General features: G+C 38.2%; 3 protein-coding genes across 4 annotated transcripts in view; 2 read left to right on the top strand and 1 right to left on the bottom strand.

Moving 5' to 3' along the window:
• LOC146392467 (neuronal acetylcholine receptor subunit alpha-3-like) overlaps nt 1-7,830 on the top strand; it is a 28,189-nt gene extending 20,359 nt beyond the window's left edge. For both annotated transcript variants that reach the window (XM_084948106.1, XM_084948114.1), the window contains one exon: nt 6,781-7,830. In XM_084948106.1, the coding sequence (XP_084804232.1) occupies nt 6,781-6,906 (126 nt within the window). In that variant the 3' untranslated portion in view covers nt 6,907-7,830. The remainder of the gene's footprint in view (nt 1-6,780) is intronic.
• A 7,671-nt stretch (nt 7,831-15,501) lies between these two features.
• Nucleotides 15,502-22,544, top strand: LOC146392468 (neuronal acetylcholine receptor subunit non-alpha-2-like). Its single transcript, XM_084948139.1, has 6 exons — nt 15,502-15,834; nt 16,832-16,983; nt 19,075-19,119; nt 19,565-19,674; nt 20,184-21,096; nt 21,211-22,544. The coding sequence occupies exons 1-6, from the start codon at nt 15,768-15,770 to the stop codon at nt 21,382-21,384; spliced, it is 1,461 nt and encodes a 486-aa protein (XP_084804265.1). The 5' UTR covers nt 15,502-15,767; the 3' UTR covers nt 21,385-22,544.
• A 437-nt stretch (nt 22,545-22,981) lies between these two features.
• LOC146392469 (uncharacterized protein C3orf85-like) lies at nt 22,982-24,489 on the bottom strand. The gene is made up of 5 exons (XM_084948151.1): nt 24,413-24,489; nt 24,250-24,285; nt 23,889-24,013; nt 23,725-23,810; nt 22,982-23,423 (listed from the first exon to the last, which is right to left on the bottom strand). The coding sequence occupies exons 1-5, from the start codon at nt 24,471-24,473 to the stop codon at nt 23,345-23,347; spliced, it is 387 nt and encodes a 128-aa protein (XP_084804277.1). The 5' UTR covers nt 24,474-24,489; the 3' UTR covers nt 22,982-23,344.
• Between the last annotated feature and the right edge of the window lie 2,040 nt (nt 24,490-26,529).

Here is a 26,529-nt window from a genome sequence, read left to right on the forward strand (position 1 = left end):
TTGTAAGATTCATTTATTAAAAGCTAGACATTTTAAATGAGAATAAGACACAAAAGTATTTCTTTGTGCCCCCCTTTCCCTGTTAATGCCCTACCTGGCCCCCTGGCAAAACTTTGCTAGACCCGCCCCTGCACAGTTACCAGCTGTCAGCTACTTAGAAAAGGGTCCTGGTGTTATTTGTCTCTCAGAAACAGTTCATAACTTCCCTTCAACTTATTCATGTCACCTAAAAGGTAAACCTGTTTCTCCATCACCTGTTCAGCTCTGATGTTTCAGTAAGGACATCTCCTGGTTTCATCTTCATGTTTCCCTCTCACCACATATCCAAACCAATATCAAGACCAGCAGCTTTTACAGCTGTGGCTCCAGCAAACATCAGCTGATACTAGAAATTAATATTAAATTAATTCTAACAACAGCTGATCAAGCTTAAACGCACTGCTGTTGTTTAGTGTGACATCCGCTGGTTTCTTCTTTCTGGCGCAAAGTGGGCGATAAACAAACAAGAGAGAAAAGCTGATCAGCTGATCATTGGTCAGTTTCATGATTGAAGTAGCGACAGGAGAGGGAGGGGGAGAGAATGAGTGAAGCAGAGGCAGCTGCAGCGTAAAGACACAGAATAAATCCAGCTTTGTGTCTTTTTCCATTGTAGCTGAAGTACGGGACAAACTGAGTTCCTTTTCACCTCAATACAAAACGCGTAATATTTTCTCTGAATGCGGGACGATTCCGTTTTTTACGTGACCGTTTGCAACTCTACTAACTAACATTGTGAATAAAATAAAGTTCACTATCAGTAACATCATAGCACCCACCCAGCTGTATAGAAACTCTGTCATGCTAGCTAGCACACAGTACCAGTTATTGTAACTGACTGTAAAAAGTCAGCACAACGAAAATAAACTCCACCTAAACTTGGTTTATATCTGACCCAGATAGACTGCAGGTCATAACTTCTTACGTGAAGTTCAGTTCACCTGACACTCGGACCGGCGGCTGCCTCGGCTCTCTCCTCCTCCTGCCTCTCCTTTCCCTCATCCATCTGCTGGCCTCTGTGGAAGCTCCGCCATAGAAACCACCACCAAACAACTGAGTTATTTTTACACATCGGCCAGCGTGTGGCCAATCCACCACCTTTCATTGTTTATACCTTAAAAAATAAATAAATAAAAAATAAAAAATCAGCGGCCCATAAAAACGAAAAATCACCATCGGCCCATCGGGCAAATGCCCGGTGGCCAGTCCAGCTATGGTCGTGCCATCAGTTAACCCTTCGCGTGCCAGCTGTGGCATGCGTGCCCAGGGTTACCGACCCCTGGTGTATAGAGTCGTCTTAGCAAGTTGGGACAATGTGTAAAATTTTAATTAAAACAGTATACAGTGATTTAAAAATCATTCAAACCCTATTTTTGTATTAGAAAAAATTTGAACTGATTTTTTTATTTATTTTTAAATAATATATGGTTCCATTTAAGCCAAAAACATTTTTCAAGAACAGCAGAAACTGGGACAAGAAACAACAGCTGGCAACAAAAAAACAGCTGGTGGAATATATCTAATGAAGTTACTGAAATCATTAAAAAGTACAAAAAAAGAACCTTTCAGTTGCTTTCAGAAGTAAAGATGGGAATGAGTTCACCTTTTATGAACTCAGAGATTTAGAAATGACTTTTGCCAACTTAAAATCCTAAATTGTTTGTACAGTCTGTCAGCTATGGCACATTAGTCATTAAAAGACTGAGAAAATGTGAAGAAATTTCTCAGCATAGGGAAGATAAGCCAAAAAAAACAATGTTTCATGTAATGACTGTGATCTTTGGACCACTGGGTAGCACGGCATAAAAAACAGACATGATTTTGAAATGGAAATCACCACATGGGTTTAGGAACACTGAAAGCCACTCCTCAGTAAGACACTTACTCACTGCATAAATAAATCAAATTCAACCAGAGAGAAAAAAAAATGAAACAAACAAGCAGTGTTTCCCTCTGTGCCCCTGGTCAGTCAAACCAAAATCTTTTTGAAATCATTTGAAATCAGTTTTCGGCCATTGTACTTTGTACTTATTTCGGCTAAATGTAGGATTTAAATGATTAGCAAATCATTGCATTCTGTTTTTATTTACATTTTACATTGTGCAAACTAGAAACACCGTTGCAATACAATCCATGCAAGAAAAGATGGGAAAAGCCTTCTGTGGTTTCAGAGAGAGCTGTGTGAAATCTGAGTGACATCAACATAAAACTGGTTTGGGCTACAAGTGTGAAGTTAAAAATAATCCAGTTAAAGAAGAGCTAAAAACAAGCTTTTTTGCTTGTCTGTGCCTGAGGCTAAAGGCTTGTGGCTATATTAGTCACTACAAGCAAAACAAACAGTGATTTTTTTTAAGTGGTTGTGATATATTGTTGAAAATATAGTCTCCTGGCTTCATGAAAGAAGGACCATTTACTAATATGTGCATGGAAAAGCTGTTATCAAGTGTACCCAAAATTACAGTTGGGCTTATGAAATTGTGTCCAAAGAGGAAGGAAGAAAAGGCAGATCTTTCCAAAGTGTTTCCACTGGAGTGATGATGGTTAAATAGTAATAGTAATAAGAGTGTTTTGTAAAACTGGAAATAATGGCCAAAAGGCAATGGTATTAAAAATTCATACATGAAACATTTGTATGCGCAATGTAGTCACACACTTTTACATATCTGCTGTTAGTAAAATGAGGGCCAATACGTCAGGCTTTGGTGCGTTAATTTTTATGTTTTTTTTGTTCTGTGCCAGGAGTGTAAAAAAAGGTCAAGCAGGTATAACAACAATGTTCAGTTGAGGGACTATGTGTCAACAATGATTTTTATAATAATGTTTTGCCACACTATTTAATCGTATCACATAACTTTTCCACATTACTATGATTACAGGGATTACATTACTATGTTGAAAAACTTTTATGTAGCTGTGTGCAGCACTGAAGCTAAATTGATGCCTGCACAACCCTGAAATGCTTCTTAAAATAAATATCCAGACATTAATAACAGCAAAGAAGGCGCAAAACCTAAAGGTAGTACCCTTGTTAGGATTTATATACGTAGTTACATTACATGTTATAGCTTGATAATAACATGATGGGCTTAGGTGTTAATATAGAGGAAAAGAGACAATAAAGATATGCAATTGAATTACATATAATTTCAGGTTAGTAACCAAGTAGTAGCATATCTCAACCACGTTTTAGTTGTTAATTAATATTATATATTTTTAACCTTGGTAATAATAGACTGTTTATAATGCTTGTAATGTGGTAATAAAGAGGAGTAATGTGGATTAAATGTAACATTGTCTATTAGGCAAAATCATTTATTAATGTTTTGGTAACAATATCTTAACCTGTGAGCACTGAAATAATCATTTCGGTGCAGTCTGAAGCTAAACATTATTGCCTTTTTATTTTATTTTTATTTTTGCCATTTCTATTTAATTTAGGTCTCATTGCAGATTTTAAACAAAGTGCACAGATATACATCTGCGTCCACATTATTATACATAGTTATTGGCACATTATATACATTTGAGTTTAATATAAGTCAGCTAAAAACTGTGGTAGCTATTACCTTACATATATTTAGATGACATTGTGTGGTCATACTTTATTTCGACATTATTACTGCCCTATTACCATGCTGTTTCTAAGCTGTAACCTCAAATTCTACCAAAAATGAACTATTTTGTGCATTTGGGGAAAATTTAACACATTTTGACAACCAAACCAAGAATCAGTTATCGTAGTCTGACCACCTACACCCAGTTTTCACTAATATTTTGCGTTCTGGCAAATTGAGGGAGATGCAAACACAAAGTCAAAAATCAGCCAAAGACAGCATCTCCCAGCAAGAGAGGCACCAAAGAGTTTACCACAAACTCACAAATGACTTCCCCTTAATCATACCCTGTCTTAAACATCAGTGATAAAAAATAAAAATGTCTGCTTTCTAGACCTTTTATAGATTTTAGAGCAGATTTCCCCCCCAAATATATGCAGAACATAAATAATCACACACATACACATAACCAAGCATTACTACATGTGGTTCATCTATGCATAATAGATGAATTTCTACCTAGCTTGGTAAATGGCTTGGAAGCCATTTACAGAGGGCTGCAAAGGGAGTGTAAAGCTTCTTGTTTGTCACAGATAGAGAGCTTTGTGCATTCCTTCCTCACACTCTGGATGGTCCTGATATGATTGTTGCTGCTGCTCCAGCTTTACTTAGCAACGCTTGGATCCTTCTTGCATGCAGAATAGCCATACGGCCTTCTATATTCACACAATGGCATTATGGTCACTGAATCCATGATCTTATTGTCCACACCTGACCGATCAGGCCACACTCACACTATATTTAGCACTGTGCAGATGTATTAGACACAAAAAGGATGTGAGGAAGCCACAATGCCATAAATAGCGTTTTTTAATACTAAAGTTCAGTAAATTAAAAAAATTCCTTGCAAACTGATTAAAGCTAAATAAAGAAAATAACTATTTATTCTATAAAGGATTCCACTGGGAACATTACTCATGATCCACAACAAATAAATACATCTTTTAAAGACTTTCATGAGGCTTTACACTCACTACAGGTTAATCTCTCTTGCAGAATTTCTTAAATATATAAATGTACCGAAAATAAATAATGATCAGATTGTGGTTCTGAATTCACCATGAAGCCCTACAGCATCTCCCAAACAATAAAGCCCCAGGGCCACGTGGTTTTCCAGCAGAGTTTTACAAAGAATTTTGGCCTCTACAAGCAACTTCTTTTTTCAGAATGGTCACTGAAATTCAGAATGATCAGACTCCGTCTCTAAACATGAACTCTGCTGTCATTAGTCTACTTCTTAAACCAGGCAAGGATCCTGCGTTCCCATCCAGCTACTGCCCCATTTCAATTATAAACGTTGACCTTACAAAGTCCTTGCCAGAAGTTTAGAAAAAATAACTGCAATCATAATATATTCTGACCAAACAGGCTTTATCGAGGGTCGTCACTCAGTGAATAATACATGTAGACTAATAAATATAATACATTATTGCTCTATCAACAAATTAGAAACCACAGTTGTCTCCTTAGATGCAGAGAAAGCATTTGACCGGATAAACTGAAAATTTGTATTAGCAGTTCTGCATAAATCTGGATTTGGTTAATTCTTTATAGACTAGATTAAAACACTGTACAGCTTTCCAAATGCTTGTGTTAGGATGATTTTAATTCACAAAGCTTCAACCTACATGGTATAAATCTTCACTTATCCAAACTAGCACCCATTTGAAACAATCCAGATATTTATCATCGTGACATCATGAGAAAGGGATTAACAATCTAGAACGTGTTATACAAAATGGAAAGTTTATTTCATTTGAAAATTCAGAATCAGCAAAGCTAAATTTCTTGAATATCAGCAAGTAAAGCCAACATACAGGACAAATTCAATCCCAGTCAACTGAATCTAAAAATACATAATTGGCTAACAAGTTTTTTAAATATCTGAACCCCAAATGGTTATCAAAAATGTAAAAGCTATTGTTTAAAATTAACAAATCAATTCCCCTCCCAACTGTAAAGTGGGAGCGAGATCTTTCCATGAGTCCAGATCAAAACTTCTGGACACATGTATGCTTAAAACGCCGTCAAAATGACTAAAAAGGAAATCAAAAAATGGCTTATTTATTAATCGGTGTAGAAATTTACTTCTTGATCACATTATTTTGGAGATCACATTATTTGGTCTCTTCAAAAAAACCAACTGGGTGAATTTGTCTCTCTCTGGTCCTTGCTGATCAATTCCATTACCTAGAGGGGCTGGTCGCTGTAGTCTTGTTTCCCCATTTGCCTTGCAGGTGGATGAGGATGGTCTGTGGGACTATGTGTGTCTGCAGCCTCCTGAGAGCTGGAGAGCAGCTTTTGCTGTTTTGGAGTTTCTCTGTGTCTGCCTCGGTTGGTGGAGGTAGAGAAATGGGGAGGGTGCTGCCTAATAGTCTTCAATTCAATTCAATTCAATTCAATTCAATTCAATTCAATTCAATTCAATTCAATTCAATTCATACATCGCCAATACACATCAAGAGTTGCCTCAAGGTGCTTTATATTGTAAGGCAGACCCTACAATAATACAACTGAGAAACACCCAATATGACCCCCTATGAGCAAGCGCTTTGGCGACAGTGGGAAGGAAAAACTCCTTTTTAAAAGGAAGAAGCCTACAGCAGAACAAGGCTCAGGGATGGGCAGCAATCTGCTGCGACTGGTTAGTGTGAGAGGAAGAAGACATTCATCTGCATACTCCAGTATGCTCTTTGTGTGGGGATGACTTCTTCCTGCTCTGGGGTCTTGTAGGGGATTGTGGATTGCGTGGGTCACAGTGTGTAAGCCCATTTATGTGGCTTTTTTTTTTTTCTTCCTGTCCTGCCTTAGACATTGTCATACTATACCGCATTTAATATAATAACTGAAATTACACAAATAAAAATAAGAAAATAAATAAAGAGATAAAAGATTCACATGAACAAGATGAGCCTATAAAGGTTCTATATAGCTGTTCTTGCAAAATCAAAATGTGTTTGGCACCACAGTGTATTTAGAGCACAAAAAACAGTAACAGTTTGTGCCATAAAGTTCACAATTACCATTAAGCAAAGGTCGCTTGAAGACATTTGGAAGAGGAAAGAAAGACAATGTGCTCTGGTTATTTTTATTCTTTTTACTTTAAATTTCCTTTGTTTTCTCTCCTCAGGTGGAAGATGACTGGAAGTACGTTGCCATGGTCATTGACAGGATTTTCCTGTGGGTGTTTGTGACAGTGTGTGTGCTGGGAACTCTGGGACTCTTCCTTCATCCCCTCATCAGTTTCTTTAAATGAACCACGTCTCTACGTCCTCACTTTTTCTCTTATTTTTGTCTACTTCTGTCTCTTTGCTCCACTTTGAGTACTTCGAGAATTATTCCCTTTGCCGGTCTTTCATGTCTTTCACAGATGCCGTTGACCTCCTTTTCCAGCTTTCTGTTTCTCCTTTATCTGCCTCATGCTCTTCGCTGGGATTGCCATCATCAGCCATCACTTCTAGCACTCAGCTGTCTGTTTTCTCACACGACTTACCCAGATTTCCTCATCCTTCTTATGCTTTTCAATGTGCAGTTGATGCTGTCTGGCCTTACTTTAACAGCCTCTTTCTCTCTTTCTCTGTTTTTTTAAAACCCTGCTCTTCCTTCATTATTTCTTTCTTTCTTTTTCATCGCTGCTTGTCTTTTCATGGTAATCCTGTTTCTTGTTGAGGCTGCATTTCTACCACTCTGTGTGTTTAAGTGAAAATGTCCATTTTGTTATGATTGTTGTACAGTCTTAAACAATGTTACAATGATAAAAAAAATTGTAAAATTGTCAGGCAACTGTTTAAGGGAATGTTGTAAGTACTGTATAAGTTTGAATAATTTCAAAGGGAAATGCATGAATGACTTTTCACTAGTCATTGTAAAGATTTTGAGAGCTGTGCACAATATGACCTTTAAAGCTAAGAAACAATATTGCAGTCTTGTGTTTACTTGTTGTCAAATAGAAGTTATCTGTATTTTTCCCAGTAAATATCTGTAAAGTGTCTTATGCATGGCTTTGGATAATGACACTGACTATGGCTATACACCTTTAAAGACGTAAGTTTTCAGGTCTAATTATGCACCAAATTTCACAGAATCGGTGAAACATTTACAATGTATAGATACACTTTGACTTGCACAATGTAGATTAAACTTATAAAAGACGTGAAATAAATTGAATAATAAATGAAAACATTGCTCTAGTCTTTTCTAACAAATAAATACAAATTTACTGAGTTTGTACTTTCAGTCCTTGATCTGTAAGCTGAGTCATTCAGTCAAAATGAAATACAGATCCCAGAGGCTGAAACCCTACTTGAGAAGTTAATGTCTTTTTGTGTGTTATAGGACTTGTGTGTCTGTGTGTGAATCCTAAAAATGAACTTGCCACTAATAAATAGTAATACATACAGTGGATATGAGATATAAATAGATACAAGTGTAACACAAAAGACAATAATAAGATTCAGCAATATCAGATTACAGTGAAGTCTGAAGACTTGGAACCTTAATTTAAGTTATACAAAAACATGACCAGCTCTATAAATTTTCTAGCATAATTATATTCATTATTATTTGTTTAAGAGGCGATAGTACATGTGCAACATTCATTTCATTCATTTAGTCAAAATCTTTTACATGTTTAGAAATAAATACCAAGTCAAAAAATGTCTTGATGCATGCTCAATAATCCAGGTAAGGAAATCTCAGAAAGCTGATCCAAGTGACTTCTTCAGCCTGATTATACACACCACACTTGCAAGACAATACATCATTAAGTTGACTTTGAAGACAATGGATTGTTAACAAACCTCTCTACAACTCAAAACTTTTTGAGGTGTCATTTTATCAGACCGAACAACATGCACGCAAACACTACCAAAAATATAACCACCTCGGCAGGTGGAGATAATAATTGAGAAAATTAACCTTTTCTGATTGTGCCACCAATTTCAAGCCAAAATTAGGACTGGAAGGTCCTGAAGTACAATCAATGCGTTATCAGCTGGTCTTGAGTTATCTAACACAGTGATGCACATAAGCAGAAGACAGGAAAAAGGCTGCATCGCTAAAGCAAAAGTAACAAACTTGCCTTTTCTTACTTCCCTGCTCTTTTCTTTCCTCTTTCAAAGGTCACGAGTGAGTCTGAATGTCCCTGTCAGCTCTCACAAGCCTACACACACACACACACACACACACACACACACACACACACACACACACACACACACACAGCAAAGGTTCACGCCATCCAGCCCTTTCCCATCAAGTCACATTTGTGATTATGGCTTTGAATTGGCCCACACTGCAGCTCTCAACGATCTACTGCTCACACTTAATCCCTACTTGTGTCTACACACTGAGCCTGTACACATTTGTGTTTGGGTAAGAGTGTGTGTCAAGAGGAGACGGGGAAGATTACACATGTCACCTGAGAAAGTGAGGGCGAGAAACACACACTGAGACAGAGAGGGTGGAGATAGTGACAGAGTGAGTGTTAATGCAAGTCCATATGAGCACTCAGTAGCAGGCGTCTCACTACATACGGATTATGGCGTGCACGGAGTCCGGCTATAAATATGAAGATGAGCAGCAGCCGTATCGCGGACACACATACTATCCCATCAGTCTCAGTCTGCATCCAGACGGGGTCATTTTAGTGCCTGGTTGCCACAGAATGAAGAGTTCATTTTGAGAACTACCAAATACTCTAGCTATATTTGGACAGTATGCATCCAATTTACCTAACAGCCTCTCCCCCAACTTATTGCAGCATTTAATAGGGAACGAATAAAGAGTCCTCACAACACCTTCATCTATAATTTTATCCACTAGACGAAGATGTTTCCCTTTGATGTATTTGGATGCCACTTATAGAATATGTCGAGAAAGACTCACAAATTGGCTGCTTCTTAAAGCTGCAGCCATTCAAAGCTGAATTTGTAATGGTGTGAGTTTAATATTTTGCAGCTGCACTGTGGATCTTTCTTGAATGATTGGACTTCAAGAAGGGACTTGGTGGCAGTCAGAGACCAAAGCAGAGTGCAGCAAAGCCCTGGGTGGTAAATTCAGGGATAATACATTATTAAGCCAGCTACATGGATGAATATTTTACATGATTCTTCACTGTTGACGCGACTGTTAGCATCCAGCTCTTGGATATGAAGAGTCCAGGATGATGAAATGCTTTTGCGGTCTTTTGTTTCAGGTTTGAGGTTTAAGGACTAAAGTAATAAAAAAATTAAAATAAAATCATAGTTTTAGCTCACATTTGTTCTCCATAAAAAAGGGATCTTGACATTTTTTCCCCAGATGAGTTTCTCTTCATCTTTTCTCATCTTCTGTCTCTTTCTCTAGCTTTCCATGCTTGCCTTGTCCACTAGTTACAGTTACAGATTCTGCCCACTGAGTTGCAGGGAGCGAAAAAGGGACATCTGCAGAGGACCACTTCAGCATGCTTGGGAGAACTGGGGCGGGGTTGTAGGGTGAGACAGGGGCATACTGCAGAAGGCTGGATGGTGAATTAGGGTAGTCTCTTGTGTAGTTGGGAGCAGAACGGTACATGCCTGTGGCCAGTCAACCATGGATAAGTAAAGGAGACTCTCCGCTAAATAATTCATTCCAATGGGAGCCTTCTGAACCCACGCACAGACGCACACGTGCATGCAGGGTTCTCTCGCACACACAAATGGCTGATTCTTGAAGTAGAATGCTGCAACGCCCTTACACCAAACACAGGCTCCTAATTTTACTCTTTGATGAATATTTTCAGATGGATGAAGAAACATTGTCTTGGAATAAAGAAAGAACATTTTGGTGGAACAGCGACAGCAAAAAATGCTTCAAGGTTGTTTTTGGCTTGTGAGCAAACATCACAGAGAAATGCATACAATACTTTGATAAATCAAGAAACAATCTGAATCCTTCACTACTAAGTGCTGAGGGATTTAAATGTAAATTTTAAAAACGTTCCAAGCATTTGCAAATCTAATAAAGCTACATTTTAGTCTCAACAGAATAAAGAAAACATGTCAAATGTTTGAACTGAGAAAATGGACATGACACGGCCATGTTGACCACTGTGCAGGGTACACCTTGGACAGGTTACCAGACTGTCACAGGGCTAACACAGACAGACATTCACACTTACAGGCAATTTAGAATCACCAGTTACACACCAGAACAGACTCACACCACATGGAACGATGGTAGATTCGAACCCAGGACCTTCTTCTGGTGAGGCAACACAGAACTGAACCACCTGCTCTGAAGAAAACCCCCCAAAACAAAAAAACCCCACCAACTTTTCTTATATTTAAATTATATCAGTTTGTTCGGTTAATTTTGATGCCCTGAAATTGGAGAAAAATAGCTGAAATTCTTAAATAGTTAATACAATATTTTTGTGAAACCCGTTTAATTCAAGCTGAAAGTCTGCCCTCAGTCATGTTTTGACTGTTTGATTTCAGATCTACTGCGGTGGCACACAGAATCCAGATGAACAGAGAGTGTTTTTGTCTCAGTGATTATGAACATAACTACATAAATACAGCAGCATGTGAAGACAGATTAGGCTAACACAGACAGAAATAGGGAAATACAGATTTACATACATACATATTGGCACATGGAGCAGCACAGGTGAACAGACACAGTTTCATACCCACATTAAGTACATACAAGCACACAAACACATAAAGATAGACAACCATATCTGCAAAAATTCAGATTACAGACACGTGCAAATATGCAAAGCACAACTGACTCACAACTTATGACTACAGCCATAGTCATTAACTCTTTGCCTTCTAGCTCTGGGAGGAGATGCTCCTACACACACACACACACACACACACACACACACACAGTCGTTTTTTTCATATCTTAGTGGGGACATCTAATTGACACAGTGCTGATGCAAACAAACTGTGAAGCTGTATTAAGCTACAATACTTGTCAGAGGGCACAATTAAATTAGAGGTGTTGAGGTCAAAAAAAGCTATTTTTTAATCTGAAGATTTTCAGATTAAACATGTCCCAGCTCAGACCATCTGTATAGCATTTGAAAATCTGAATATTGTGCTTAATCTGTGTCTGTCAGTCTGTTTGCTTAATCAACAACCCTTAATCAGATCATTTTTAAACTTGCTGTATCTGCAGCCCAGTAAATGTAGTGCTGAGCTTGAAGCTGCTTGGGTAAGTTCTGTAACAGTCAGTGTTGGTTTATTTACATACAATGTTACAAGATCATTATGCGGTCACAGGTGATACTAATAACAGTGATTAATAATATCTGAACTGTGGCATTGTCATAATTTTCCTATAATGAAGATATTTAGCAACAAAGGTGAGTGGCTCCATCTGCTGAATAAATATGAGAAGAAGACCCCAAAAATATGACCACAAACTGAGCACTGCACTTACTGTGGTAGTCACATATAGACGAATGAGTTATTTGTAGGAACTTGCTTTTATGTTCCAACAAAGTGAGGCAGGCATACACAGATGTTTATTTCTACACAGACAAATGCTGTAAACATTTCTGCCGCACTTGATCTTTGCTCCTCCGTCTTTACACATTATCAGAAGGAGACAGAATTGTAACCTTGTCTGAGCGGCTAGAGTTTCAAACGCTGCTCCGTCTTTTCTTTTTCTCACGTCAGTCAGACGAAAACAAAAGGAAAATCAGTGTGAGCCTCTTAGACTGAAGTATCGTGTTCAAGGTCAATAGTCATGTTGTGACTGTGTGTCAGTGGAGTGAGAAAGCTCACTCTGCTGCTAACTTTTTCCACTCCAGCATTGGCTCTTGAACTGATATTTGAGCCCCAAAGGGTATTATGGCCAATTTGTTTTAATCTCTCACTCCCTCCCTCTCTCACATGCTCCCCTTTCCCTTTTTATTCCTCTGTTGTAAGTTTGAGATAAAATTGAAAGATTTTTGTTCCTCAGATCTGGCCAGAATCTTTGCAGCTAGTTTCCCCTGCAGTTCTTTTGTGCTTCGGAAGATTAAAATATCAAATGACTGAACCGCTATATTATTGATGAGTTTTGGATTTTTTTTTCATCAGACCATTTTAAAGTTGGAGTGACTTGGAAAAAAGTTTTTATCATCTCAAAGCTGCTATGAGGCCATCAGGTTATCTGATTTTTCATTTGAAGTGCTGGTGATAGCATGTGGGAAGTGCAGTGATGCTATTAGACTACTCTTTGTGTTTCCCTTTGAAGTCTGTGTGAGATTGGATTTCCTTTGCTGTATCCCCCTCCTTCCTTTATGACCATTTTTTAAAACCCTTAAAACAACAAACACATTAAGATTAAACCCCCAGGCCTTGGTAGTCGAGGCTTTTTCCTCTTATTAATTCAATATTTCTGCACCCAGTGAAATTATGCAGACTTTAATTACGGGCTCAACAACGGCTGTGAAAACAAAAACAACACCAACACAGTCAAGAAGAGAACACACACACACATGAGCCGAGACAGGCAAGCGCCAACATTTTTGTAAACACACAGATGCTGACAATGTGCTCTCTCCTCACTTTGCGTCTTCACTATCTCACTTTCTCACTCTCATACACATCAACTAACACATACATATGCAAGCACGTTGCACAGCTGCCCACAGTCATCTGGGAAGAGACCAGCAGGTTTCAAGCCCATGAGAATTTATGTTTCTGAATGATTCGAGGCGAGGCGGATGGGTCGATCTCGGAGGCAGCAGCTGCCCGCCCCACGGCTCCAAGTGGAGCAGAAAATCAGGATAATTTCATTGTGATAATCAGCCTCCCGTTATCCCTGCTACTTCAACCCAGGAGAAGCAGGAAAGGAAACACAAGGGAGGGGGAGTGTGAGATAAACATATATATATATATATATATATATATATATATATATATATATATATATATATAAGTATGTGTGTGTGTGTGTGTGTACTGCATATGTATACTAGAAAGAGAGGAGGGAGGTGAAAAGGAGGAGAAAATAAAAATACTGAGAGTTCCTGTCTGCTTAGAATATACCTGGATGAGTTATGGAGACTTTTTTATATCTATGGAGCTTGTATAAGCTTGATAACACCCTTTCAATGGCCCAACAACATTCAAAGCAGGTATCCAAATCCCTGAACTTTAACATACAAATAGTAGCTTTATATATGCTGATATTTTAAGATGATTGTTGCCTGGTTTCAACCTGTGTTAACAGGGAACTTTAAACTTTAAAGTGTGTTTGTACATAACTAAGCAATACTAATGTGTTTGTATCAGATGCTGATTTCACACCTCAGCTAAGCATTTCTACAAGCTCCCAGATGTCAGCTGGTATAGGGCAGTACTGATTTCGCATCACACATTTCTTTTCATCTAAAGTGTTGTTGTTCTCAGCTATGAGTTGTAAAGCATGTCTGCCATCTCACCACCAGCCTGTCTTTCACTGCAGGGATAATAATAAGTTTATGTTGCTCTTGGCTCTCCTTTTCTCACTCCTATTGTATTGTTTTTGCTTCTAAGTGTCTTTCTTTGTGTGTGAGTTAGGCCTTATGTTCAGCTGTTTTTGTCCTGTATGCCATGAGTTTGGGTTTCCTTTCCTTTCCTTTTCATGACAACCTTCAGTCTTTTTGTTCAGTTGCATGCAAGGGCATGCCTCATAACATGGAAATAGTGTTCCTGTGTCTGTGTCTTACATGTGTGCAATCATGTGTTTGAATTATGTAGTTGTGACCCCCAAATATTCTGTCTTTGGCACTTAAGCAGCCGATGACTTTATCTTGATGAAATATTCACACTGATGTTTGCAAACACACTTGACCTCTAAAAAATACACAACACAATAAACTTTCACTACACTATTTATGACCGTGTATAGTTGGTATCAGGTAGAGGAAACTAACTGACAAACTCATGCCAGGGTGAGTCTCAGCAAGCTTGAAACTAGCCAAACTAATCACATTGGGACATACTCAATAAGCTTTGACTGATTGCACAGTGATAATGTAATGATAACCTGGTGCTCTGAGACAGAAATGTTCCAGTTGCATTACAGGTTTGCATATAAATGTCTCAAAATCTGATTTGAATCTTTCTGCTTCCTGATTATGTCAATAAAACTATTTTTTTTTGCCTTACTTTAATTTGATGTATGTATGTTTGAGTTTATTTGTGCAAAATAAAACTTCAAAAAAATTCAAACAAGCGTGCCCTTCACATACACTAACGGAAGCACTTTTTAACAACTTTATTCAGTAATTTAAAGTTAAATATAACAGTGTTTGTAACTCAGATTCTTGATCCTGGGGATAATGGTGCAATAAAGTGTAATAAAGCTTTTCCAAAACATAACAACAGGTAAAACAGATGTTATTAATGAAGGTAGGCTAGTCTCCTGCTTAGGTACACAGTGATTGCATTTTCAAAGCAAGTTCATGAAGACGCATCATTCATGTGATGTTTTCATGCACACATACAGGGGCTTTCTGCATTAAAGGACGGGCTTAATTGCTTTGTGCTATGGACTAAAAGGTGACGCTGAAGGAGGGGCAACCATTCTCACTGCATTATATTCCCTATATTATATTTCTAAAAAGAAACCTATAGACAATAAAATAAAATGCAACAAAAGCTAAAGTCATTAGAGGCGGGTATTTGTTTGTCCCAAGTCGTTTGTAAAACTCTTGCAAACTATACACACAATTTAAAGTGAAAGCTCAAGACTTCCATTCCGAGCGGTACTTTTCTGACTCGCTGTACTTTTAAACATCGGCTAGTAATAACCTAGTCCATCCTGAGGAGGTCAGTAGCAGCAGTGAGCTGAACACAATGATTTAGAGCATCTTTAAAACTTCACTTATTTGTCCGATCCGGGAATCCCTCCACCACCTTCTTCATCCTCCCCGCTCCCTCCCTCCCTCCTCCTGCGAGCCACCCCGTCCACCGACAGCGGCACTTCCCGTGACGCCTCGAACGGAATCAGATTCGGACACATGCGCTCTCACATCAGGTCCCTGCCCCCTGATACACGGCAGCACTAACGGGGTTACTTTCCGTATACCGTCTAGTTCCAGCACTGATGGGAACCTCGGGGTCTAAGACATATCGGTGTGCATAGCCTTCTTCTCCAGCTGACAATACCATGAAGTTAGAAGTCCTTCTTCTCCTCCTGTTGGGTTTTTGCAAGCTGTCCCCCGCGAAGATTGCCGGTGAGAAAACTCTTGATATATGTATATATAAATATAATATTTCTTTAGAATACATACTCTATGCTCAGTAATGCCTCCACCGATTTGTTCCATGTTGTGCAACATCCGCTAATAGCTTTGATTAAACTCTGCATAAACTCCGATGACCTTGTCAAACGGGAAAGCACAAACAACTACCAACTACTCACCACTGGTCTTATAAAGAAAAGGATTATGTTTACATTCCCACGTTTCTTTTCGGATTTAAAGATTGAGTAACTTGGAGAAAGCATGCAGACTTCTAATTGTGTTGACAACAACAAAACAGCAAACGCTGCCATTTTTGTGGGATGAATTAAGCTTTTTTAGTGCAACAAGATAGTCCTTTTAGCAATGTAACGCAGTAATGCGATGGCCCTAGCTCTGCTTCTTTTGGAGCTGACTGGTCATCAGGCAAACAAGAACACAGGTGTCATATATCAGCATCTCTGCACCTGTCCTTGAAAGTACAGCCAGAGCTTGTGGGATTCAATCATCTGTAATGTGGCTTTTGTGTTTGCTTGGTGGATCCTTTATATGCATTTACCCTGTCAGATGATGTCAGACAGATGTGAAGCCAGAGTGGAAAAAAAAAACAAAGCAAAAACACTGCAGGTTAAAGGTGGACGCCCTTCCTCCCGGTCCCTCAGCTCACACACATTAGTCCTTGCACATGATGTCCCTTGTGTCTGATATTTTAGATGTCTCTCTCCATCGACATTACAGTTTCTGTTTCTCTGATGGCTTTATTTCACTGCAGACTGACTGATGGGCTGACTGCCCAGCTTCTGTGCACAGCCATATTAACCATTTATCCTATCTTGTTATCTTGTTATGCAGTGTGTGTTTTTTAGAGGAAGAGTAAATGCTCTACTTTCTATCCCTGCCACTTAAAATCAGGCTGGTGATGGTGAAAAGCAGCTGCAGTAGGAGCACAGTTGTTATTATTGTTGATCCATCTTCCCTCTTCTTGTTCCAGCTACAAATGAGTTTGTGTCCTTGGCGGAGATGGAGGATGCTTTATTGAAGAACCTTTTCCAAGGCTATCAGCGCTGGGTTAGGCCAATCCAGCGTGCCAATGACACTATTAAAGTACGCTTTGGACTCAAGATCTCTCAGCTGGTCGATGTGGTGAGACGACACACACACACGTACAAACAGACTGATATCAGTTTGCAACTCCTGTTAAAAGTGGCTTCCTTAGTTTGAATGAAACTAAGTTTGAATGTTACACAAGTTTTAGTCTTTTGGTCTTCCTGTGAGATTTGTTGGCAACATCCAAAGTAAAGAATATTGCAAGCCTTGCCCTTTAACAGCAAAAACTAAATGCAAGCATGAACTTGCTTTGAAAATGCAATTACTGAAAAAGTATCAAGACACTGAGTTAGATAAAACATGTGTAACACATATAAAAGAAATATAAAGAGGTTGTTCTGGTTTCATCAGTCCCACTATGTGTGGTGCTGAAATAGAGCTCAAGCTATCTCTTCATATTTGTGACTACACTGTCTCTTTTTGGAGTGTTTGTTTAATATTTCAGAGGCTGGTTGCAATAGGTTGAGATGGTTTAGATGCTCCGGAGGAGAAAACTGAGCACGCTAATGGAGGAACTATGCTTCTTGGCTTGAAATATTCATCTCAGCCAGTCCATATTTAACTTTTCTTCTCTTCCGTCCAACAAACGCAGCCAGAAATGAATTACATAAAGCTGTTTGTGGCAAATAGGAAAGATTTAGGTTGATCTGTTGGATTCTGGGAAAGAGAAAGGGCGATGGAGCTAAACATAAAAACAGCAGCCTGCCTATGCTGTGTATGTCCCCTGACTCTCTCTAGGCTGCTGCTCAGCTCTGTATTAGATTATGGTTCACCTCTGGTCTATGTGATCACCAAAACATTCAACTGAGTCTGACAGCTGAGGCCTGCGCTGGATATGCTGAACATCTTTGAATATGTCTCGCTCACGTCTGCTACGGTTGTTGAACTTGTTTTTGTTATCAGCACAGCTTCCTGCACCCACTTTTGGTACTATGTTTTCTTTGTGTTTACTAAGAAAGTGGCAGATAAATCAGATTCTGTCAGTTACAGTGGAAAATGAAAAGATGATTTGGTTCACCTCAGCTGGGGGTTTTATATTCACTAAAACAGTAGCAGACAATAAAATATTTGAATGAAATAAGTGATCTTGGATTTCTTTGTAAACCTTGTTTATGAATCATTTAAGCGTGAACCAGTGTTGAGTCTACACTGAACAGGTGCCTTAGCGAAAAACCAATTTTAAAGTGTATCTTTAGGTACTTTGTTACTAGAACTCTGTTACAAAAGCAAGTTTTCATTTCTTTAGTTAAATCTTTTAAAAAATGCCAAAGATACCAAAGTTTATTGGCATAAAATAGTGTTTTTGGACTAATAGAATCATGACATGAGACGGATAAGGCTGAGAAATGCCAATGACACGAGAATTTGACTCAAAATCTGTGGCGATAGATTTCATGGAGTGATGAATGCAAATCTGAAATTTCTGGTTGACATTTTTGTCAGTATGTACAGAGGAAGTCAGGAGAGGGGTATAACAATGAGTGCCATGTTTTACAGCCATCTGTAGAACACAGTGGAGGCTCTGTCAGTGTTTAAGGCTGAACTTAAGCCTGTGGTTTTGGAATCTTTGTCAAAACCCAGAAAAGTATCATCAGACTTTGATCCACTAACATTTGGGAAGCTTCTGATTGGCAGTGCCTTCATCTTTTAATATAACAATGATCTCAAGCACATTGCCACTGCAGGAAAAGCATACTTGGATAGAAAAACACACAGTGGAACACCATCAGTCATGGATTTGCCTCCCTAACACAGCTGAGGAATAAAAGTGTCCATGCCAAATGTTGACTTTCAAGCTTTTAAGAATTCTACAAACTCTGTTTTTGCCTTATTTTATTTCTATGTATGCAATCGCTGCACCTATTTCCCATTTTCCCTGAAAACATGCAAAGACATCAGGGGTGTCTTGAGTCTTTTGCACAGAACTGAACCCAACCAAAACCAGCCAAACAAGCAAATATATTTCATTTTCGTAGTTGCATTTTAATGTGCAAATCCAACAAATAATACAACAATGGGTTGCAAAAATGATTTCTTCATACGTTTTTGGAAAGTATTTTTACATAACATATTTTCCCAATTTTAAATAATAATATTTTTTCTGTTTTTTATGTTTTTGTCTTTTAGGATGAGAAGAATCAGCTAATGACAACTAATGTTTGGCTGTGGCAGGTAAGACAAAATGAACACAATGTTGTTGGGCAGGAGCATGAAAGATAGTACAGAATCATCCAAGAGACCATTTATAAACATTTACTCATAAATGTTAATCAGTTTATTTTTCATGATGCATTAACAAATAACACATGGTTTGCAGGTAAAATGAGACTGACTTTTTGAATGTAATGTATTTTAAAACTAATATATAGACCCTTGATTTGCTTAAATAAGCTGTATGTATGAGCAGTTGGTTTAAATTTTATATTTAGTTGTTATTTGTATAACTGATGACGGGTGACAGAATTCATAAAGGAGTCTGTTATAGAGGGTATAGAGGTATTGGACTTTTTAATAAGTTTCATCAAGTTTAATTCCAACAAATACAAGCAAATCACAGTATTACTGAGTGTTGTTTATAAGTCTGCTGATGTGGCTTCCTGCATTTTCCCTTGACCAGGAATGGATTGATTACAAGCTGCGATGGAATCCAGATAAATACGGAGGAATCACCTCCATCAGAGTTCCTTCAGAAAATATCTGGCTCCCAGACATCGTCCTGTATGAGAAGTAAGGCCGCTCTGAAATTTCAGCAATCCAGTGACTGATGATGTGAAACATGAGTCTGTCTGTATGAAAAACACTAACACAACGTGATGCTATCTATCTTAATTGCTTAAAAAAAACTTTCTTTGAGTGTAACCAGCATGTTGTAATATAAATATTATAAATATTTAATCTTACACCTCATCTAAAAAATCAGTAACACTGAGCTGTGCTCACTCTGTTCCTTGTACATTCACCCAATCAGCCATACATTTACTTGACCACTTATTAGGTTTGAGCCTGTCTTAGTTGCCATTGGTCAACTAGCAGGGAGCGATGTGGACACATTTCATAATGCTCTCAAAGAGTCCATAAATTTTCAATTTTCATGTGATTATCAGTTGAACTACAACAGGTGCATAAAAACAATTCATTATCAAGGAGATGGACGATTGCATATAGTAGTATTAATTTAACAGTTTCATGTAAATGGACTTAAGATGAGAATTGACTTGTGTTTCATATTTCTTCAGTGCTGATGGGCGGTTTGAGGGTTCCCTGATGACCAAAGCTATTGTTAAGTACAACGGGGCCATCACCTGGACACCACCTGCCAGTTACAAATCTGCCTGCACCATGGATGTCACTTTTTTCCCTTTTGATCGCCAGAACTGCTCCATGAAGTTTGGGTCCTGGACCTATGATGGCAGCATGGTGGACTTGGTTCTCATGGACAACCAGGTTGATCGGAAAGACTTCTTTGATAACGGGGAGTGGGAGATACTCAGTGCTACTGGTGCCAAAGGAAACAGAAAAGATGGCTTGTTATCCTATCCCTTCATCACATACTCCTTCATCCTGAAGAGGCTGCCTTTGTTCTACACGCTGTTCCTAATCATCCCTTGCTTGGGTTTGTCATTTCTGACCGTCCTGGTCTTTTACCTCCCCTCAGATGAAGGAGAGAAGCTTTCACTCTCTACCTCCGTCCTAGTGTCACTTACTGTGTTCCTGCTGGTCATTGAAGAGATTATTCCCTCCTCCTCCAAGGTCATACCCCTGATCGGAGAGTACCTCCTCTTCATCATGATTTTTGTCACCCTCTCCATCATCGTCACTGTCTTTGTCATCAATGTCCACCACCGCTCCTCAGCCACTTACCACCCAATGTCGCCATGGGTTCGAAACCTCTTTCTTCAAAAACTGCCCAGATTGCTGTGCATGCGAGGGCACACTGACCGCTACCACTACCCAGAGCTAGCTCCCGAAAGCCCTGAGCTGAAGTCTCGCTCTGGAGGTCGGAGAGGCCAGAAGACAAACAGTGGTTCGCTCGGACCGACTACTTCTGATGGGAAGGACGAAGAAGCCTGGGGTGCTATGTTGGAGAAAGCCATCTATTCGGTGCGCTACATCAGCAGACATATCCGTAAAGAACACTTCATCCGTGAGGTGTGTAAAGTATTTATCAATAAACATTAAATTCTTTTGACAGATTAAGAACTTGATGTTTATATTGCGCATACTCTTTCTGTAATCCCATGTCTTATTTTTGCCTTTTCACAGGTGGTACAAGACTGGAAGTTTGTGGCCCAGGTATTAGACAGAATCTTCCTTTGGGCTTTCCTCACTGTCTCAGTATTAGGCACCATCCTTATCTTCACTCCAGCTCTGCAGATGTTCATGAAAATCCCTCCTCCAACTCCAAGTGAGGAACAAGCTTCAGAGCCGTTACACTGACGAGGCAACTGATCATCTGCCTTCAAAGAAAACATTTTTTAAACATGCTACCACTGAGCAAGAAGAGCCCACTGCAGGCACTTTTTACAGGCTTTTGTTGACTATCTGACTCTTTCTGTTAAACAACTGTGTAAAATATACATACGAATAAGTCATCAAGTCACGGTGTCTGTTTTGTCAATATCATAACGTTTCATCTGATTATATTGCCATTTTATTCTGGTTTAAGATATATATGACAACCTCAGTAACCAGTAGTCTCACCAGTGTTCATTTTCAGTTTGCAAATTGCCAAAATAAAAAACAACAACAAAGAAATGCTTCATAAACTCTACACCAAATGGTATTTAGCTATCAATATACAAGATTAAGGTAAAACCCCATAATTGCCTTATTTTTTATGTTTTTAACCAACATCATATTTAATTTGATATTTTTTTCTTGACATACTTTTTTTTCAAATTCAAAACAAATTTCTACTCTGGGAATTTTAATTAAATAAAACACCCATGAGGGCGTTGTCAAAGCTATTATTTAACAGTAGGCTACTTTTTTGTAGTAAACTGTAAGAAAAATAATTTCTGCAGACAACCTTTAAACTACCTTAAACAGAGATCCCACCACCTCGCAAAACATTTGACTTTTGATGTCACACATTAGGGGAAATAAAGTATTAAAGGAAAGATACTTAACTTACTCTTCCCTGTGTTTTTTTTGCATGTGACAAGGCATGAATAAACCTGAAATAAAAGTCAGATGAACTGACTTATTGCTAACATTAACTTAATGATAGCCCTGATTTGGCCCTCAGGCTGTATGTTGAGTGTCACCACACCGAAGCTTAAAAATTGTGCTGCTCTGTTTCAGTAGCATTTACTGATTTGTCATTTGTGTCGTCCTCATCAGATACATTTTTCTCACAGCAGACAAAGAATACATTTAAAGTAACAAAGTGTACTGGATTAATGAAAACCCATTAAAAGGGGGGTCCTTTTGTCCCTCTGTGGGGGGATACTCCCACTAGGTTTATATCTGGGACTCTCCACCATTTGACCTTAGAACTGAAGAAGCTTCTCGGATGAGAGGTGAAACGTCTTCAAGTAAACTTAAAGAAGTCCAGACGCTTTTCTTTGCAAGCTCCTTTGACTACGATGACCTGGATGACTGAGAACCTTCACAGACTTATTGTTTCGATGTACCTAATCAAACCAATAAAGCTGGTTTAAATACACAAGCCTGTTTAAGATAATGCTGTTTTTAGACTCGCTTAGAATTCAGCAAAAAATGTATTTGCTCATCATGTTGTGTGCATAATTTAAGTCACTGCGGTGTTACAAATGGTATGACTTATCCCCCCCAAACAGGATCATTTTAATGTAGTTTTAGCTGAAATCTGTCATTTAAAATCTGCATCTTGCAGCACCACCTGGTGGTAAATCTCATTTCGTTTGATTCTTCGAATACTGTTGAATACGTTTTAATTAATGGCATAAAATCATTTTATTTCCATTAATAGACAATCCCAAAAGACTAAAGAAGCAAAATGTTCAGTTCAATTTAATTTCATTTTATTGTATGAAATGCTTGCATCATTTTTCTACAATAATCCAATAAATTTGACACAATTGCTGAAAACAACATTTTCCCCCATGCTGATATAGGAAATAATGGTCACGCTTCGTAACCAATGAGAGGCTTAACTTGAGTAAAAAAGCTGACCAATTAATGAGATTCTAAGACTTTCTCTCCAAATGTTGCGTTCATGTCAGGTAGTGCGTTTGATCGCTAAATCTAGTACAGTTCAGGCAGGCTCTGAATGGAGAACATATTCAAAAACATCCTATATCAAGTAAGTATTTTTATACTTTCTTAACTATATATTTTGTATATATGCTTTTGTAAATCACTTTTTATGAAATGTTTTCCATTTAATTCCTTTTTAATTCTTCTTTTTTCTTTACTACCCATTACGACCGGTGAGGCTGTCCAGGTGGGCGCGTGCATTGCGCAGCATCTCCATATACATCCTGTTGTTTTCGCTGCAAAGTAAAATACATATAATGAATATTGGCTTTAAGTTTGTGTGATCAAAAGTATCATAACTATATTAAAAGCAAGTTACAGTGCTCATTGAAGTTACTTCGGTTTGGGCACGCTGACCGTTAAAACAGTAACCATTGTTGTTTCCTTTGCAAACGTGTTTGATTTAAAGTTATGTAAGTAATGTACTCGATAAACATACATATCAAATGATAATGCGTTACCTCGATAAAGTTGGAAGAGTCTGACACTGAAACATTCAAATGTAATTTAATAGCGACAAACAGTTACGTCACTCACGTGGCCACAGAGCGGTCAAACATCAGGTTGCTCATGTCCATGTAATACTGCGCATCTGTTCGAATGGCTGTCCAGTACTCATTAGCCTAATGAACAAACAGTTACATGAAACGATTCTTAAAGTGACTCACTCTATATGCTTAGAACATTTCACTAACATTTACCTGCTCCTGAACGGTGTAACCCCACTGGTTCTGAGAGTGGTGTGGATCCCAATATCCTGCCTGTCTCTTCAGCCTGATGAATCCCTTAGCCTCCTCTTCCTTCAGGAAAGGGGCAGCAAAACCCCCTAAAAACATTAACATTGAAGGATATAATAATACTTGTAGGTGCATGTATTAAATAAGAATTCCTAACAAAACTGACATAAATAGACGTCATGAGCGAATCCTGGATGTTAAGTAGGTCTAGTAGAACACTGCATGTTTAAATTTTAAAACTATAATTTTCAAAACTATGTTTCATGACTTTAAATCTACAACACCAGCACATATACTTGCAGAAACAACAGAGGAGAAAACTTACCACTCAAAACAGCCAACAGGATCACAAACTTCATGTCTGTGAAATTATGAGTAAAGAAAATGTTTTAGAAGAAAGAGAGAAATGTGTAGACATCTAACTGCTTGAGCTGTCAGGCGTGAATACTGTAAAGTTTCATTAAAACGAGACAGAAAGGGAGATTTACCTGCAGCGGTGTCATTCGTCTGAATGTGTGAGTGTTTCGGTTTCAGCTTAAAATCCATCATGAAAAGTGAACAACACTTTCCTTCATAGATTTTTTTTCTTCTTTAATACCAGAAACCAGAAGGGAATGAAAGAACTCAAGCATCAGGGCAGGCCATCACTCTGAGTCAACATTTACATTTATCTGTTGCCAGCAGACCAAACAGCAGGCCTTCCCCCACAGAAGCCAAGCTGTGAGATTCAGCATAGAGATCTTACCGGCTGTATTTTTAGGCCATGACAGTCACTAAAACGTTTATTCTGTAAGACGTGTTTGGTTTAAATAAATTACAATTAATGAAGAAAAGATGCTTACAAATGCTTTTTTCTAGACACAACTATTCTTTGCTTTTTGGCTGCATTTTAAAACCCTTAAAAAAAAAGTTATGTTGAACTTTAAAGGTATTATTGCATCAACTTTTTCCACAAAAGATTCTCCACTCATGTTACTTTGAACTCTTATTGCTTTATATTGCAATAGATATTCTTTTCTGTTTCAAATGGTATTACTAAATTCCTCATGTTTTATGTTATATAAATAACCATATATTATTGAACGCACGACCTATTTTTATAATGTTGTAGAAGTAAAGCTTGTGTGTGTACGTCTACATTTCTACCACTAGGTGTAGTCCTATCCACACTGACTTTTGGTTAGAGCGTTCACTCATTGTGTGACACAAATGGCAGAACAATTGCCATTTTTCCAAAATATTTTTTGTAATCTGTGTTGGTATATTAAGAAAATAAGTATGAGAAAATAGACCGTGAAAAAAAAAACACACTTAAAGAATAAAACAAAACAAACATAAATGTGGCCAGATGTTGATGCAGTAAACTATTAACATAAAATCAGGAGTAAAACTGACAAAATGAAGCAGATTAATTAATAAACAAAAACTCCAACTTATGTGATGGATTTAATGAAAGGGAAATATTAACACATGAAGCAGCATTTTCTGAGGGAAAGTAATTTAAAGCTTGCTTTTGAATCAGCTTAGACTTCCAAAAAAAAAATAAAAAATCAAAGCAGGTCCCAGGAGGATTAATTTTCATTTTTACTTGTTGAGGTGCTGCGTTAGGTCTCATCCTTTTAAGTATGAGGAGGAGCCTGCCAATGAATTTCTTTGTGTGATGTAATATTTAGGCCTACGATCTCGCTCAAACGCTTATGCAGCCACATGAAAATGACTATATAAAAGCTGAACTGAGGGTGACGGTTATCCAAAGAGATACTATCGAGAATAATTTTAACTATTTATGAACCTAAGACTTTCTAATGATTGTTTCATACACATGTGACATTATACAATTATTTTTGAGCATAATTGTATAATTTTTGATTTGTTTTTCTTTAACTGTGTAACATTTGCACTCGCCCCCACACAACGCACAAAACCTTTTAGCTCTTTTTGTTTGGGTTCGTCTGACACGCTCTGTCTGTCCTTTACTCTTGACACACTGCTGACCTTTTTCTACAGTAAACTACTAAGTGTGTATGAGAGGTCTGACCTTTCTGTCGCATCCCATAATAAACTGTCACCACCTGAACATTTTAACAGAGACAAATGGCAAGCTGGCAGCTAGCGAGACAAAAAAGGACGAGCTGTGTTGAGCGGACCAAGATGATCTTCATCATGTGGGCTAGATATTCACACGTACCTCAAACCAGCACACATTGGAGTGCAGAAAAGATGCATATTAACTGCTGTTTTCTTCTTTTTTTGGGGGGGTTGAAAACATTTCAGATATGCACACACTTCTGAAAAGATTATAAATGACACAATGCAGATTCACGAATGCGTGCACACCTCCCACATCAAAGGTAGTGATTTAGATACAAACTAAAGCTCATCTGACCTCATTCTATCATGCACATGCACACATATGCACCCTGCTGGGACTATGGGGAATATTTCAAATATTTAAGTTAGAAACAGGGCAAAGGACAAGATGGATGTTGCATACTTTCTCATCATTGAGAGAATATCGAGATCTGTGATTATTTTTTCTGACTATCAGCTTTTAGTTGTACTGCGATGTGTGATTGTCAGTAATGATGTGTGCTAAGTTTGTTTC

Source organism: Perissodus microlepis, chromosome 2 (assembly GCF_051167445.1).
Source record: "Perissodus microlepis isolate ML-2025 ecotype Zambia chromosome 2, ASM5116744v1, whole genome shotgun sequence".
In the NCBI taxonomy this organism is placed as follows: Eukaryota; Metazoa; Chordata; class Actinopteri; order Cichliformes; family Cichlidae; genus Perissodus; species Perissodus microlepis.